We start from the raw sequence: 17,550 nt of genomic DNA, 5'->3' as shown, positions 1-17,550 counted from the left end.
AAGACAGACCTCGGGTGATGGATACTACTGAGGAGGAGGAGGAGGAGAGGTGAAGACTGACCTCGGGTGATGGATACTACTGAGGAGGAGGAGGAGAGGAGAAGACTGACCTCTGGTGATGGATACTACTGAGGAGGAGGAGAGGAGAAGACTGACCTCGGGTGATAGATACTACTGAGGAGGAGGAGGAGGAGGAGAGGAGGAATGCTGACCTCGGGTGATGGATACTACTGAGGAGGAGGAGGAGGAGGAGAGGAGAAGACTGACCTCGGGTGATGGATACTACTGAGGAGGAGGAGGAGGAGAGGAGAAGACTGACCACTGGTGATGGATACTACTGAGGAGGAGGAGAGGAGAAGACAGACCTCGGGTGATGGATACTACTGAGGAGGAGGAGGAGGAGAGGAGAAGACTGACCTCGGGTGATGGATACTACTGAGGAGGAGGAGGAGGAGAGGAGAAGACTTACCTCGGGTGATGGATACTACTGAGGAGGAGGAGGAGGAGAGGAGAAGACTGACCTCTGGTGATGGATACTACTGAGGAGGAGGAGAGGAGAAGACTGACCTCGGGTGATAGATACTACTGAGGAGGAGGAGGAGGAGAGGAGAAGACTGACCTCTGGTGATGGATACTACTGAGGAGGAGGAGGAGGAGGAGGAGAGGAGAAGACTGACCTCTGGTGATCTGATACTTTTGAGGAGGAGGAGGAGGAGCCAACGGAGAAGACTGACACCGGGTGATAAATACTACTGAGGGGAAGGAGGAGGACCAGGGATGAAACAACCTCCACCATGGATACTCTTGACTGGAGGAGATAGATAGAAGAACATAGAACTTAGAGTAGACTTTACAGGTAGATAGAAGAACATAGAACTTAGCAGTGGACTTTAGGAGGACAGATAGAAGAACATAGAACTTAGCAGTGGAACTTTACAGGATAGATAGAAGAACATAGAACTTAGCAGTGGAACTTTACAGGATAGATAGAAGAACATAGAACTTAGCAGTGGAACTTTACAGGATAGATAGAAGAGCATAGAACTTAGCAGTAGAACTTTACAGGATAGATAGAAGAACATAGAACTTAGCAGTAGAACTTTACAGGATAGATAGAAGAACATAGAACTTAGCAGTGGAACTTTACAGGATAGATAGAAGAACATAGAACTTAGCAGTAGAACTTTACAGGATAGATAGAAGAACATAGAACTTAGCAGTGGAACTTTACAGGATAGATAGAAGAACATAGAACTTAGCAGTAGAACTTTACAGGATAGATAGAAGAACATAGAACTTAGCAGTAGAACTTTACAGGATAGATAGAAGAACATAGAACTTAGCAGTAGAACTTTACAGGATAGATAGAAGAACATAGAACTTAGCAGTAGAACTTTACAGGATAGATAGAAGAACATAGAACTTAGCAGTGGAACTTTACAGGATAGATAGAAGAACATAGAACTTAGCAGTAGAACTTTACAGGATAGATAGAAGAACATAGAACTTAGCAGTAGAACTTTACAGGATAGATAGAAGAACATAGAACTTAGCAGTGGAACTTTACAGGATAGATAGAAGAACATAGAACTTAGCAGTAGAACTTTACAACTTTAGAAATACAGAACTATAAATTATAACTTTAGAAGTATAGAACTATAAAGTATAACTTTACAACTTTGAAAGTATAGAACTGTAAAGTATAACTTTACTACTTTAGAAGTATAGAACTATAAAGTATAACTTTACAACTCTAGAAGTATAGAACTATAAAGTATAACTTTACAACTTTACAAGTATAGAACTATAAAGTATAACTTTAGAAGTATAGAACTATAAAGTATAACTTTAGAAGTATAGAACTATAAAGTATAACTTTAGAAGTATAGAACTATAACTTTACAACTTTAGAAGTATAGAACTATAAAGTATAACTTTACAACTTTGGAACTATAACTTTACAACGTTGTAAGTATAGAACTATAAAGTATAACTTTAGAAGTATAGAACTATAACTTTACAACTTTGGAACTATAGAACTATAACTTTACAACTTTGTAAGTATAGAACTATAAAGTATAACTTTACAACTTCAGAAGTATAGAATTATAAAGTATAACTTTACAACTTTAGAAGTATAGAACTATATAGTATAACTTTAGAAGTATAAAACTATAAAGTATAACTTTACAACTTTAGAAGTATAGAACTATATAGTATAACTTTAGAAGTATAGAACTATAAAGTATAACTTTACAACTTTAGAAGTATAGAACTATATAGTATAACTCTACAATTTCAGAAGTATAAAGTATATTATATCTCACATTATTACTTTTGATTTAATCTCACACACAAACACTTCTACCCCCACACAATTCAAACCCAGCCCCCACACCGTCTGGTATCTCACCTGAATTTGACCTTGGTGACCATGCTCTTAGCCTCCTCGTGGGTCACACCTATCAAGGACTCCTTGTTGATGGCAATGAGCTGATCCCCTGGCCTCAGGCGCCCATCCTGCAAATGGGAGACAGCAGAAAATAAGAATTAGAGAAACGTCATTCTACATGCAATGCGGACATTTGTTTTTGACTTCACACACATAAAAACAGACATTTAAACCTAATCAGGAGAACCTCCTCCTTTAAATAATTCAACAAAACTATACACAAGTGGTGCTTAACGTGTGTAACAGACAGTCCATCAGTAGACTACAGTGTGTAACATACAGTCCATCAGTAGACTACAGTGTGTAACAGACAGTCCATCAGTAGACTACAGTGTGTAACATACAGTCCATCAGTAGACTACAGTGTGTAACATACAGTCCATCAGTAGACTACAGTGTGTAACATACAGTCCATCAGTAGACTACAGTGTGTAACATACAGTCCATCAGTAGACTACAGTGTGTAACAGACAGTCCATCAGTAGACTACAGTGTGTAACAGACAGTCCATCAGTAGACTACAGTGTGTAACAGACAGTCCATCAGTAGACTACAGTGTGTAACAGACAGTCCATCAGTAGACTACAGTGTGTAACAGACAGTCCATCAGTAGACTACAGTGTGTAACAGACAGTCCATCAGTAGACTACAGTGTGTAACAGACAGTCCATCAGTAGACTACAGTGTGTAACAGACAGTCCATCAGTAGACTACAGTATGTAACAGACAGTCCATCAGTAGACTACAGTGTGTAACATACAGTCCATCAGTAGACTACAGTGTGTAACATACAGTCCATCAGTAGACTACAGTGTGTAACAGACAGTCCATCAGTAGACTACAGTGTGTAACAGACAGTCCATCAGTAGACTACAGTGTGTAACAGACAGTCCATCAGTAGACTACAGTGTGTAACAGACAGTCCATCAGTAGACTACAGTGTGTAACATACAGTCCATCAGTAGACTACAGTGTGTAACAGACAGTCCATCAGTAGACTACAGTGTGTAACAGACAGTCCATCAGTAGACTACAGTGTGTAACAGACAGTCCATCAGTAGACTACAGTGTGTAACAGACAGTCCATCAGTAGACTACAGTGTGTAACATACAGTCCATCAGTAGACTACAGTGTGTAACAGACAGTCCATCAGTAGACTACAGTGTGTAACAGACAGTCCATCAGTAGACTACAGTGTGTAACAGACAGTCCATCAGTAGACTACAGTGTGTAACAGACAGTCCATCAGTAGACTACAGTGTGTAACAGACAGTCCATCAGTAGACTACAGTGTGTAACAGACAGTCCATCAGTAGACTACAGTGTGTAACAGACAGTCCATCAGTAGACTACAGTGTGTAACATACAGTCCATCAGTAGACTACAGTGTGTAACAGACAGTCCATCAGTAGACTACAGTGTGTAACAGACAGTCCATCAGTAGACTACAGTGTGTAACAGACAGTCCATCAGTAGACTACAGTGTGTAACAGACAGTAACAGACAGTCCATCAGTAGACTACAGTGTGTAACAGACAGTCCATCAGTAGACTACATGTAACAGACAGTCCATCAGTAGACTACAGAACAGACAGACAGAGCAACATACAGTCCATCAGTAGACTACAGTGTGTAACATACAGTCCATCAGTAGACTACAGTGTGTAACAGACAGTCCATCAGTAGACTACAGTGTGTAACAGACAGTCCATCAGTAGACTACAGTGTGTAACAGACAGTCCATCAGTAGACTACAGTGTGTAACATACAGTCCATCAGTAGACTACAGTGTGTAACATACAGTCCATCAGTAGACTACAGTGTGTAACAGACAGTCCATCAGTAGACTACAGTGTGTAACAGACAGTCCATCAGTAGACTACAGTGTGTAACATACAGTCCATCAGTAGACATACAGACAGAGCAGACAGACAGAGCAGACACACAGGCCAGACCAGAGCAGGCCAGACCAGAGCAGACAGACAGAGCAGACAGACAGGCCAGACCAGACCAGAGCAGGCCAGACCAGAGCAGACAGACAGACAGACAGGCCAGACCAGAGCAGACAGACAGAGTAGACAGACAGGTCAGAGCAGACAGACAGAGTAGACAGACAGGCCAGACCAGAGCAGACAGACAGAGTAGACAGACAGAGCAGACAGACAGGTCAGAGCAGACAGACAGGTCAGACAGACCAGAGCAGACAGACAGAGCAGACAGACAGGTCAGAGCAGACAGACAGGTCAGAGCAGACAGACCAGAGCAGACAGACAGAGCAGACAGACAGACAGACAGAGCAGACAGAGTAGACAGACAGGTCAGAGCAGAGCAGACAGACAGAGCAGACAGACAGGCCAGACCAGACCAGAGCAGACAGACAGACAGACAGAGCAGACAGACAGGTCAGAGCAGACAGACAGGCCAGACCAGACCAGAGCAGACAGACAGAGCAGACAGACAGGTCAGAGCAGACAGACAGGCCAGACCAGACCAGAGCAGACAGACAGGTCAGAGCAGACAGACAGGCCAGACCAGACCAGAGCAGACAGACAGGTCAGAGCAGACAGACAGGCCAGAGCAGGCAGACAGGTCAGAGCAGAGCAGACGATGCAGGTGTCCTGTTCTACATGATGCTGCATGTTGGCACAATGTGAGCAGAGGGCAGGCAGCCTTTCCAACAGCTAGAACGGCCAACACATCACATCAGCAGTAATATGAGAATTCTCTCTCCACTGTCATTAACCGTCAGGGACACCCCAGGAGGCAGGAGGGGAGCGGTCTAATGGAATATAGAACCTTCTAGCATCCCAATGTCTAGGCTCTATGGAACCTTCTAGAATCACAACGTCCAGGTTCTATGCAACCTTCTAGAATCAGAACATTTAGGTTCTATGGAACCTTCTAGAATCAGAACACCCAGGTTCTATGGAACCTTCTAGAATCAGAACATTTAGGTTCTATGGAACCTTCTAGAATCAGAACACCCAGGTTGTATGGAACCTTTTAGAATCAGAATGTTTAGGTTCTATGGAACATTCTAGAATCAGAACACCCAGGTTCTATGGAACCTTCTAGTATCTGAATGTTTAGGTGCTATGTAACCTTCTAGAATCACAACATACAGGTTCTATGGAACCTTCTAGAATCAGAACATTCAGGAAACAACTGAAAAATCTATGTCAGAGCAGAGAGCCTCTTATCCTTCTACATCCCATTACATGGCTTTGGGAAATATACATGACACACAAGATTAAGAGACCAGCAGGACAGAGACAGGATTGGGATGAGGAGAGGGTGGGCTGTTTCCATACAAGAGAACATCTCTATGACTGTCATACCACCAACCAAGAGTTACATGCACACACACACAACCTGGTTTTACTGTAAGAGAGAACGCTCATCTGAGCTCCTCTCACATCGTGTACTGTAGGTCTTTAAAACGAGGCAGACATTGTGTTGGGGTTATTTTTTAAGGTGCTTAGACTGGGGATGATTCATTAGCTGAGGAAACGAGCTGCTGTATATTTGACTGTTTGACGACTAGGATTTGGTTCAACAGCCTCTTAGGAGTCACTACATTTAGCACCATGTATCCTGTTGTTTCACAGTATTTCACAAGGACACCACTAACAGTAGCTAAGCCTCCCATTCTGGGGGAATATTGACAGTTGAAAAGGGATTTTAGTTGCTGCACATGTACTTTCCCAGCAGCGTACCACCCTACATCCCACTGCTGGCTTGCCTCTGAAGCTAAGCAGGGTTGGTCCTGGATGGGAGACCAGATGCTGCTGGAAGTGGAGGACCAGGGTTGGTGGTACTGGAGGACCAGGGTTGGTGGTACTGGAGGACCAGGGTTGGGGGTATTGGAGGACCAGGGTTGGGGGTATTGGAAGACCAGGGTTGGGGGTATTGGAGGACCAGGGTTGGTGGTACCGGAGGACCAGGGTTGGGGGTATTGGAGGACCAGGGTTGGGGGTACTGGAGGACCAGGGTTGGGGGTATTGGAGGACCAGGGTTGGGGGTATTGGAGGACCAGGGTTGGGGGTATTGGAGGACCAGGGTTGGGGGTATTGGAGGACCAGGGTTGGTGGTACTGGAGGACCAGGGTTGGGGGTATTGGAGGACCAGGGTTGGGGGTATTGGAGGACCAGGGTTGGGGGTATTGGAGGACCAGGGTTGGTGGTACTGGAGGACCAGGGTTGGGGGATTGGAGGACCAGGGTTGGTGGTACTGGAGGACCAGGGTTGGGGGTACTGGAGGACCAGGGTTGGGGGTATTGGAGGACCAGGGTTGGTGGTACTGGAGGACCAGGGTTGGTGGTACTGGAGGACCAGGGTTGGGGGTACTGGAAGACCAGGGTTGGGGGTATTGGAGGACCAGGGTTGGGGGTATTGGAGGACCAGGGTTGGGGGTATTGGAGGACCAGGGTTGGGGGTATTGGAGGACCAGGGTTGGGGGTATTGGAGGACCAGGGTTGGGGGTACTGGAGGACCAGGGTTGGTGGTACTGGAGGACCAGGGTTGGGGGATACTGGAGGACCAGGGTTGGGGGTACTGGAGGACCAGGTTTGGGGGTACTGGAGGACCAGGGTTGGAAAACACTGATATAGAACAAAGATATCAGGTGACAGAGTTGCAGCACTATGTATGTATGTATGTATGTATGTATGTATGTATGTATGTATGTATGTATGTATGTATGTATGTATGTATGTATGTATGTATGTATGTATGTATGTATGTATGTATGTATGTATGTATGTCCAAGTTCTCTTACTTAAAAAGATGAGATTTTCATCATAGGTACACTTTGACTATGACAGACAAAATGAGAAGAAAACATATCCAGAAAATCACATTGTAGGATTTTTTATGAATTTATTTGCAAATTATGGTGGAAAATAAGTATTTGGTCACCTACAAACAAGCAAGATTTCTGGCTCTCACAGACCTGTAACTTCTTCTTTAAGAGGCTCCTCTGTCCTCCACTTGTTACCTGTATTAATGGCACCTGTTTGAACTTGTTATCAGTATAAAAGACACCTGTCCACCAAAAAGTTATATTTTGGTTTGTCATGCAAAGTAGATGTCCTAACAGATTTGCCAAAACTATAGTTTGTTAACAAAAAATGTGTGGAGTGGTTGAAAAACGAGTTTTAATGACTCCAACCTAGGTGTATGTAAACTTATGACTTCATCTGTATGTCTCTATCTCTCTATTTACAGGAATTATTCAGTGTCCTCAGTAATTATTGGGACAGTGAAGCATGATTTTTTCTTGTGGTTCTATACTTCAAAAGTTTGGATTTGAAATCCGACAATGACTATGAGGTTAAAGTGCAGACTGTCAGCTTTCATTTGAGGGTATTTAAATCCATATCGGGTGAACCGTTTAGAAATGACAGCATTTTTTTGTACATAGTCACCCCATCTATCACACTGCAGGTGAAAGTTGCAACATGGACAAGCCTTCCCATCCTGCCCACCCCATCCTCCCCCCTCCATTAGTGTCAGCTTTCCAGAGAGGTTTGGAATATGGACAAGCCTTCCCATTCTGCCCACCCCCATCCTCCCCCCTCCATTAGTGTCAGCATTCCAGAGAGGTTTGGAATATGGACAAGCCTTCCCATTCTGCCCACCCCATCCTCCCCCCTCCATTAGTGTCAGCTTTCCAGAGAGGTTTGGAATATGGACAAGCCTTCCCATCCTGCCCACCCCCATCCTCCCCCCTCCATTAGTGTCAGCTTTCCAGAGAGGTTTGGAATATGGACAAGCCTTCCCATCCTGCCCACCCCATCCTCCACCCTCCATTAGTGTCAGCTTTCCAGAGAGGTTTGGAATATGGACAAGCCTTCCCATTCTGCCCACCCCCATCCTCCCCCCTCCATTAGTGTCAGCTTTCCAGAGAGGTTTGGAATATGGACAACCCTCATCTATTCCCTCACACCATCCCCTGCCCCATCCTCCCCTTCTCCTCTCACCTTTTCCTATCAGTGTCATATTTCTGGGAGTGGGCAGATGGGGGACAGGACAGGGAGTACTTTGGGGGTGGTAGAGGCTAGATGGTAGTGAGGTCGAGGTCAGGGGAACAGGGAGTATGGTGGGGTGGTAGAGGCTAGATGGTAGGGAGGTAGAGGTCAGGGAGTGTTGTGGGGGTGGTAGAGGCTAGATGGTAGGGAGGTAGAGGTCAGGGAGTGTTGTGGAGGTGGTAGAGGCTAGATGGTAGGGTAGGGAGGTAGAGGTCAGGGGGACAGGAAGTGCTGTGGGGTGGTAGAGGCTAGATGGTAGGGAGGTAGAGGTCAGGGGAACAGGGAGTGCTTTGGGGGTGGTAGAGGCTAGATGGTAGGGAGGTAGAGGTCAGGGAGTGTTGTGGAGGTGGTAGAGGCTAGATGGTAGGGAGGTAGAGGTCAGGGGAACAGGGAGTGCTTTGGGGGTGGTAGAGGCTAGATGTAGGGAGGTAGAGGTCAGGGGAACAGGGAGTGCTTTGGGGGTGGTAGAGGCTAGATGGTAGGGAGGTAGAGGTCAGGGGAACAGGGAGTGCTTTGGGGGTGGTAGAGGCTAGATGGTAGGGGGGTAGAGGTCAGGGGAACAGGGAGTGCTGTGGGGGTGGTAGAGGCTAGATGGTAGGGAGGTAGAGGTCAGGTGAACAGGGAGTGCTTTGGGGGTGGTAGAGGCTAGATGGTAGGGAGGTAGAGGTCAGGGGAACAGGGAGTGCTGTGGGGGTGGTAGAGGCTAGATGGTAGGGAGGTAGAGGTCAGGAAGTGCTGTGGGGGTGGTAGAGGCTAGATGGTAGAGGTCAGGGGAACAAGGAGTGTTGTGGGGGTGGTAGAGGCTAGATGGTAGGGAGGTAGAGGTCAGGGGACAGGAAGTGCTGTGGGGGTGGTAGAGGCTAGATGGTAGAGGTCAGGGGAACAAGGAGTGTTGTGGGGGTGGTAGAGGCTAGATGGTAGGGAGGTAGAGGTCAGGGGAACAGGGTGATGGCCTACGTAAGCAGAGTCCTAAAGGGCTGACCTTCACAGTCTGTGTGTCTGTCCTGTCCTGCTGTCTCTCTCTCTCTCTCTCGCCCTCTCTGTCTCTAGCTCTGTTTCTAGCTTTGTCTCTCTGTCTCTATCTAGCATTGTCTCTCTGTCTCTGGCTGTTGACCATGTCTAATGTAACTCCATTTCTAAGTACAGCAGATTAACGTTACCATGTCGACATGTCTATTGTAACTCCATGTCTAAGTAGAGCAGATTGACGTTACCATGTCGACATGTCTATTGTAACTCCATTTCTAAGTAAAGCAGATTGACGTTACCATGTCGACATGCCTAATGTAACTCTTCCATATTCATCGTTGACTGGATGTTCTACCAGTGGTGTGAGTCTGGTTCATTTCATCCCAGTGTTAAAACCCAATGGAGGTAACTATGACTACAGTATCTGTTATGAGGTGAATCTATGAGAAGGGGTTCTCCACTAGTACCCTGTTCTTTCAGGATGGATCCCATTGGTGACTTACCCTGTGGCAGTCTCCCCCAGACAGAACCTCCTGGATGAAGACCGCAGGGCCGTCCGGTCTATTGGAGCCTCCGCCGATGGTGATGCCCAGACTAGAGGAGCGGGCTACAGAGATCAGCTGGATCACACCCTCTCCTGGGTGACTGGAGACAGGAGGAGGAGAGGAGGAGGATATATTACATACTGTAAGACAGACAGACACGTACAAACTCTCTCAAATACACACCCAGTCACAGCAACGCAGGTGAACTAACAGGTGAACTGACTGGTGAACTAACAGGTGAACTAACAGGTGAACTGACTGGTGAACTAACAGGTGAACTAACAGGTGAACTGACTGAACTAACAGGTGAACTAACAGGTGAACTAACAGGTGAACTGACTGGTGAACTAACAGGTGAACTAACAGGTGAACCGACTTGTGAACTAACAGGTGAACTAACAGGTGAACAAATAGGTGAACTAACAGGTGAACTAACAGGTGAACCGACTTGTGAACTAACAGGTGAACTAACAGGTGAACTGACAGGTAAGCTAACAGGTGAACTGACAGGTGAACTAACAGGTGAACTAACAGGTGAACTAACAGGTGAACTAACAGGTGAACTGAGAGGTGAACTAACAGGTGAACTGACAGGTGAACTAACAGGTGAACCTACAGGTGAACAGACAGGTGAACAGACAGGTGAACTAACAGATAAACCTACAGGTGAACAGACAGGTGAACAGACAGGTGAACTAACAGGTGAACCTACAGGTGAACTGACAGGTGAAGTAACAGGTGAACTGACAGGTGAACTGACAGGTGAACTGACTGGTGAACTAACAGGTGAACTAGCAGGTGAACAAATAGATGAACTAGCAGGTGAACTAACAGGTGAACTAACAGGTGAACTAACAGGTGAACTGACAGGTGAACTAACACGTGAACTGACAGGTGAACTAACAGGTGAACTAACAGGTGAACTGACAGGTGAACTGACAGGTGAACTGACAGGTGAACTAACACGTGAACTGACAGGTGAACTAACAGGTGAACTAACAGGTGAACTGACAGGTGAACTGACAGGTGAACTGACAGGTGAACTGACAGATGAACTAACATGTGAACTAACAGGTGAACAAACAGGTGAACAAACAAGTGAACAAACAGGTGAACTGAGAGGTGAACTAACAGGTGAACTAACAGGTGAACTGACAGGTGAACTGACAGGTGAACAAACAGGTGAACTGAGAGGTGAACTGACAGGTGAACTAACAGGTGAACTAACAGGTGAACAAACAGGTGAACTGACAGGTGAACGAACTGACAGGTAAACCTACAGGTGAACAGACAGGTGAACAGACAGGTGAACTAACAGGTGAACTGACAGGTGAACTAACTAACTAACAGGTGAACCTACAGGTGAACAGACAGGTGAACAGACAGGTGAACTAACAGGTGAACAGACAGGTGAACAGACAGGTGAACTAACAGGTGAACTGACAGGTGAACTAACAGGTGAACTAACAGGTAAACCTACAGGTGAACAGACAGGTGAACAGACAGGTGAACTGACAGGTGAACTAACAGGTAAACCTACAGGTGAACAGACAGGTGAACAGACAGGTGAACAGACAGGTGAACAGACAGGTGAACAGACAGGTGAACTAACAGGTGAACAGACAGGTGAACTCACAGGTGAACTAACAGGTGAACTGACTGTACAACCCATTCATATGGTAGATACATCAACATCAATGGTTGAACTGTACTATATTGTAGTGAGATTAACTCCTGGCCTCCTTGTCAAGAGGTTTGGATCTCTTGGCATAGCGGCTAAGGTGTTGGGTTGACAGTCCCTGGATCCGGTTGAGTCCCAGTCGGGGCTACCCCCTGAATTAGCTACAATAGCTATACCTGAGGGAGCGCAGTAGAGGGTTGTTGTAGGTGCTCTGAGAGCCAGCAGGACTCAAGAGCAAAGGACTCTGGGAGCGTGACGAGGACCCGGACGATGTGCTGTCCAGATATCTGCCTGCTTAGAAAGGAGGAGAGACAGGTAACAGTTAGAGACAGGTAACAGTTAGAGACAGGTAACAGTTAGAGACAGGTAACAGCTAGAGACAGGTAACAGTTAGAGACAGGTAACAGTTAGAGACAGGTAACGGTTAGAGACAGGTAACAACTAGAGACAGGTAACAACTAGAGACAGGGAACAGTTAGAGACAGGTAACAGCTAGAGACAGGGAACAGTTAGAGACAGGTAACAGTTAGAGACAGGTAACAGTTAGAGACAGGGAACAGTTAGAGACAGGGAACAGTTAGAGACAGGTAACAGCTAGAGACAGGTAACAGCTAGAGACAGGTAACAGTTAGAGACAGGTAACAGCTAGAGACAGGTAACAGTTAGAGACAGGTAACAGTTAGAGACAGGTAACAGTTAGAGACAGGTAACAGTTAGAGACAGGTAACAGCTAGAGACAGGTAACAGTTAGAGACAGGTAACAGTTAGAGACAGGTAACAGCTAGAGACAGGTAACAGTTAGAGACAGGTAACAGTTAGAGATAGGTAACAGCTAGAGACTGGGAACAGTTAGAGACAGGTAACAGTTAGAGACAGGTAACAGCTAGAGACAGGTAACAGTTAGAGACAGGTAACAGTTAGAGACAGGTAACAGTTAGAGACAGGTAACCGATAGAGACAGGTAACAGATAGAGACAGGTAACAGTTAGAGATAGGTAACAGCTAGAGACTGGGAACAGTTAGAGACAGGTAACAGTTAGAGACAGGTAACAGTTAGAGACAGGTAACAGCTAGAGACTGGGAACAGTTAGAGACAGGTAACAGTTAGAGATAGGTAACAGCTAGAGACTGGGAACAGTTAGAGACAGGTAACAGTTAGAGACAGGTAACAGTTAGAGACAGGTAACAGCTAGAGACAGGTAACAGTTAGAGACAGGTAACAGTTAGAGACAGGTAACAGTTAGAGACAGGTAACAGTTAGAGACAGGGAACAGTTAGAGACAGGTAACAGATAGAGACAGGTAACAGTTAGAGACAGGTAACAGTTAGAGACAGGTAACAGTTAGAGACAGGGAACAGTTAGAGACAGGGAACAGTTAGAGACAGGTAACAGATAGAGACAGGTAACAGATAGAGACAGGTAACAGTTAGAGACAGGTAACAGTTAGAGACAGGTAACAACTAGAGACAGGTAACAACTAGAGACAGGGAACAGTTAGAGACAGGTAACAGCTAGAGACAGGGAACAGTTAGAGACAGGTAACAGTTAGAGACAGGTAACAGTTAGAGACAGGTAACAGTTAGAGACAGGGAACAGTTAGAGACAGGTAACAGCTAGAGACAGGTAACAGCTAGAGACTGGGAACAGTTAGAGACAGGTAACAGTTAGAGACAGGTAACAGTTAGAGACAGGTAACAGATAGAGACAGGTAACAGTTAGAGACAGGTAACAGCTAGAGACAGGTAACAGTTAGAGACAGGTAACAGCTAGAGACAGGTAACAGTTAGAGACAGGTAACAGTTAGAGACAGGTAACAGTTAGAGACAGGTAACAGTTAGAGACAGGTAACAGTTAGAGACAGGTAACAGTTAGAGACAGGGAACAGTTAGAGACAGGGAACAGTTAGAGACAGGTAACAGATAGAGACAGGTAACAGATAGAGACAGGTAACAGTTAGAGACAGGTAACAGATAGAGACAGGTAACAGTTAGAGACAGGTAACAGTTAGAGACAGGTAACAGTTAGAGACAGGTAACAGTTAGAGACAGGTAACAGTTAGAGACAGGTAACAGCTAGAGACAGGTAACAGTTAGAGACAGGTAACAGTTAGAGACAGGCAACAGTTAGAGACAGGCAACAGTTAGAGACAGGCAACAGTTAGAGACAGGTAACAGTTAGAGTCAGGTAACAGTTAGAGACAGGCAACAGTTAGAGACAGGTAACAGTTAGAGACAGGTAACAGTTAGAGACAGGTAACAGTTAGAGACAGGCAACAGTTAGAGACAGGCAACAGTTAGAGACAGGCAACAGTTAGAGACAGGTAACAGTTAGAGTCAGGTAACAGTTAGAGACAGGTAACAGTGAGAGACTGGGAACAGTTAGAGACAGGTAACAGTTAAGAGACAGGTAACAGTTAAGAGACAGGTAACAGGGTCTTGGGATGCGAACAGGGTCTCCAGACGTTCCACCAGAGGGCAGTGTAAATAGGTGCTACTACATAATGAAAGAGGACTGACCCCTCAGTCAGTTTCCTACAGATGTCCTAGTAAACACTCCGGATGGGAGGAGAGGAGTGTAGAGGAGAGGAGGAGAGGAGTGTAGAGGAGAGGAGGAGAGGAGAGGATTGTAGAGGAGAGGAGGAGAGGAGTGTAGAGGAGAGGAGTGTAGAGGAGAGGAGGAGAGGAGTGTAGAGGAGAGGAGGAGAGGAGAGGAGGAGAGGATTGTAGAGGAGAGGAGGAGAGGAGTGTAGAGGAGAGGAGGAGAGGAGTGGAGAGGAGGAGAGGAGTGTAGAGGAGAGGAGGAGAGGAGTGTAGAGGAGAGGAGGAGAGGAGTGTAGAGGAGAGGAGAGAGGAGTGTAGAGGAGAGGAGGAGGAGAGGAGGAGTGTAGAGGAGAGGAGAGAGGAGGAGGAGAGGAGTGTAGGAGGAGGAGAGGAGTGTAGAGGAGAGGAGGAGAGGAGTGTAGAGGAGAGGAGGAGAGGAGTGTAGAGGAGAGGAGTGTAGAGGAGGAGGGACGCTGCCCCTGGACTTCATAAAGCAGGTCCTGACAAGTGTTTCGTTTAGGAAGCTTGATCTCCTCTAAGCTGTAAATAATACTCTGCATGCTGCCCTATGCTATTTAGTTATTTAGCCCTGAAATCCAAAAGGAAACGGACAGGAACAGAAATTGCCTGTCTTATAGAAGGGATGTTACCGTGCTTATAGAGTTGTCTTTCATTTGGACATTACAACGTAAAAACTAATGTCAGCCTTTAAGAAATGTCTACAATGTTATTCGCTTCATGAAAACATATACTTCCATTGAGATGGCATTGCAATTCACTGACCCAATGATGAAAAACTAGGCTATTCAATGACTCAGTTATGAAAAACTAGGCAATTCACTGACCCAATGCTGAAAAACTAGGGAATTCACTGACCCAATGCTGAAAAACTAGGGAATTCACTGACCCAATGCTGAAAAACTAGGGAATTCACTGACCCAATGCTGAAAAACTAGGGAATTCACTGATCCAATGCTGAAAAACTAGGGAATTCACTGACCCAAAGCTGAAAAACTAGGGAATTCACTGACCCAATGCTGAAAAAATAGGGAATTCACTGACACAATGATGAAAAACTAGGCAATTCACTGATACAATTAAGAAAAACTAGGCAATTCACTGATAAAATTAAGAAAAACTAGGCAATTCACTGATAAAATAATGAAAAACTAGGCAAAACAAGGTGACATTCTCACTTGAGATGAACCCCTAATACACAACATCAACAACAACATTTACAAATGACAGACTGAAGGGGCTTAAACCTCAATATACTTAGAATGACCACATCTGGCAACAACCTTGTGAACCTGTTTCCCTTCTCTCTCCTTTTTTAGACAGCCGTGTGTGTGTGTGTGTGTGTGTGTGTGTGTGTGTGTGTGTGTGTGTGTGTGTGTGTGTGTGTGTGTGTGTGTGTGTGTGTGTGTGTGTGTGTGTGTGTGTGTGTGTGTGTGTGTGTGTGTGTGTGTGTGTGTGTGTGTGTGTGTGTGTGTGTGTGAAACAGAGGGGGGAGAAAGGACATATACAGTATTTGTGGGGGTTATACCATGTTGAAATAGAGGGGGGAGGCGGGGTATATACAGTATTTGTGGGGGTTATACCATGTTGAAATAGAGGGGGGAGACAGGACATATACAGTATTTGTGGGGGTTATACCATGTTGAAATAGAGGGGGGAGACAGGACATATACAGTATTTGTGGGGGTTATACCATGTTGAAATAGAGGGGGGAGACAGGACATATACAGTATTTGTGGGGGTTATACCATGTTGAAATAGAGGGGGGAGACAGGACATATACAGTATTTGTGGGGGTTATACCATGTTGAAATAGAGGGGGAGACAGGACATATACAGTATTTGTGGGGGTTATACCATGTTGAAATAGAGGGGGGAGACAGGACATATACAGTATTTGTGGGGGTTATACCTTGTTGATATTGAGGGGGAAGACAGGACATACCATGTGGACATGGAGGGAGGAGGGAGGTCCTACCATGCTGGATGGGAGAGTTGTGTTATACCATGTGGACATGGAGGGAGGAGGGAGGTCCTACCATGCTGGATGGGGAGTTGTGTTATACCATGTGGACATGGAGGGAGGAGGGAGGTCCTACCATGCTGGATGGGAGAGTTGTGTTATACCATGTGGACATGGAGGGAGGAGGGAGGTCCTACCATGCTGGATGGGGGAGTTGTGTTATACCATGTGGACATGGAGGGAGGAGGGAGGTCCTACCATGCTGGATGGGAGAGTTGTGTTATACCATGTGGACATGGAGGGAGGAGGGAGGTCCTACCATGCTGGATGGGGAGTTGTGTTATACCATGTGGACATGGAGGGAGGAGGGAGGTCCTACCATGCTGGATGGGGAGTTGTGTTATACCATGTGGACATGGAGGGAGGAGGGAGGTCCTACCATGCTGGATGGGGAGTTGTGTTATACCATGTGGACATGGAGGGAGGAGGGAGGTCCTACCATGCTGGATGGGGAGTTGTGTTATACCATGTGGACATGGAGGGAGGAGGGAGGTCCTACCATGCTGGATGGGGAGTTGTGTTATACCATGTGGACATGGAGGGAGGAGGGAGGTCCTACCATGCTGGATGGGAGAGTTGTGTTATACCATGTGGACATGGAGGGAGGAGGGAGGTCCTACCATGCTGGATGGGGAGTTGTGTTATACCATGTGGACATGGAGGGAGGAGGGAGGTCCTACCATGCTGGATGGGGAGTTGTGTTATACCATGTGGACATGGAGGGAGGAGGGAGGTCCTACCATGCTGGATGGGGAGTTGTGTTATACCATGTGGACATGGAGGGAGGAGGGAGGTCCTACCATGCTGGATGGGGAGTTGTGTTATACCATGTGGACATGGAGGAGGAGGGAGGTCCTACCATGCTAGATGGGGGAGTTGTGTTATACCATGTGGACATGGAGGGAGGAGGGAGGTCCTACCATGCTGGATGGGAGAGTTGCGTGTCGACCCAGTACTACTGCTGGATCCATACTTCTCCAAAAGCTCTGAAAACTCTCTCCTGTAAGAAACCAAAGGGGTAAATAATGACACATCCCCAACAACAAGTCTACTGTTAGAACTGAACTATAACACTGTACACACAGTACACACAGCCACACTGTAAACACAGCCCCACTGTACACACGGCCACACAGCCACACTGTACACACGGCCACACTGTACACACGGCCACACAGCCACACTGTACACACGGCCACACTGTACACACGGCCACACGGCCACACAGCCACACAGCCACACGGTTCACTGAAACGACAACCTTATATTAGTCTATCTCACACCCCACAGAA

The 17,550-nt window shown here is 46.1% G+C and overlaps 1 protein-coding gene and 1 long non-coding RNA gene across 2 annotated transcripts in view; one reads left to right on the top strand and one right to left on the bottom strand.

Annotated features, from left to right (window-relative positions):
* Nucleotides 1-2,409: 2,409 nt before the first annotated feature.
* Nucleotides 2,410-17,550, bottom strand: part of LOC127930371 (syntaxin-binding protein 4-like) — a 107,055-nt gene continuing 91,914 nt past the window's right edge. Inside the window, exons 6-9 of the mRNA XM_052520044.1 lie at nucleotides 17,179-17,258; nucleotides 11,853-11,970; nucleotides 9,954-10,095; nucleotides 2,410-2,520 (exon numbers count right to left, since the gene is read on the bottom strand). Coding sequence (XP_052376004.1) covers nucleotides 2,410-2,520; nucleotides 9,954-10,095; nucleotides 11,853-11,970; nucleotides 17,179-17,258 — 451 coding nt within the window. The remainder of the gene's footprint in view (nucleotides 2,521-9,953; nucleotides 10,096-11,852; nucleotides 11,971-17,178; nucleotides 17,259-17,550) is intronic.
* LOC127930295 (uncharacterized) lies at nucleotides 12,244-12,900 on the top strand. Its single transcript, XR_008137799.1, has 3 exons — nucleotides 12,244-12,280; nucleotides 12,672-12,739; nucleotides 12,842-12,900. It is a non-coding gene; the product is annotated as an uncharacterized LOC127930295 (long non-coding RNA).

The sequence above is a fragment of the Oncorhynchus keta genome, chromosome 5 (genome assembly GCF_023373465.1).
Source record: "Oncorhynchus keta strain PuntledgeMale-10-30-2019 chromosome 5, Oket_V2, whole genome shotgun sequence".
NCBI classification, from domain to species: Eukaryota; Metazoa; Chordata; class Actinopteri; order Salmoniformes; family Salmonidae; genus Oncorhynchus; species Oncorhynchus keta.
This window is presented reverse-complemented; position numbering and strand designations above follow the sequence as displayed.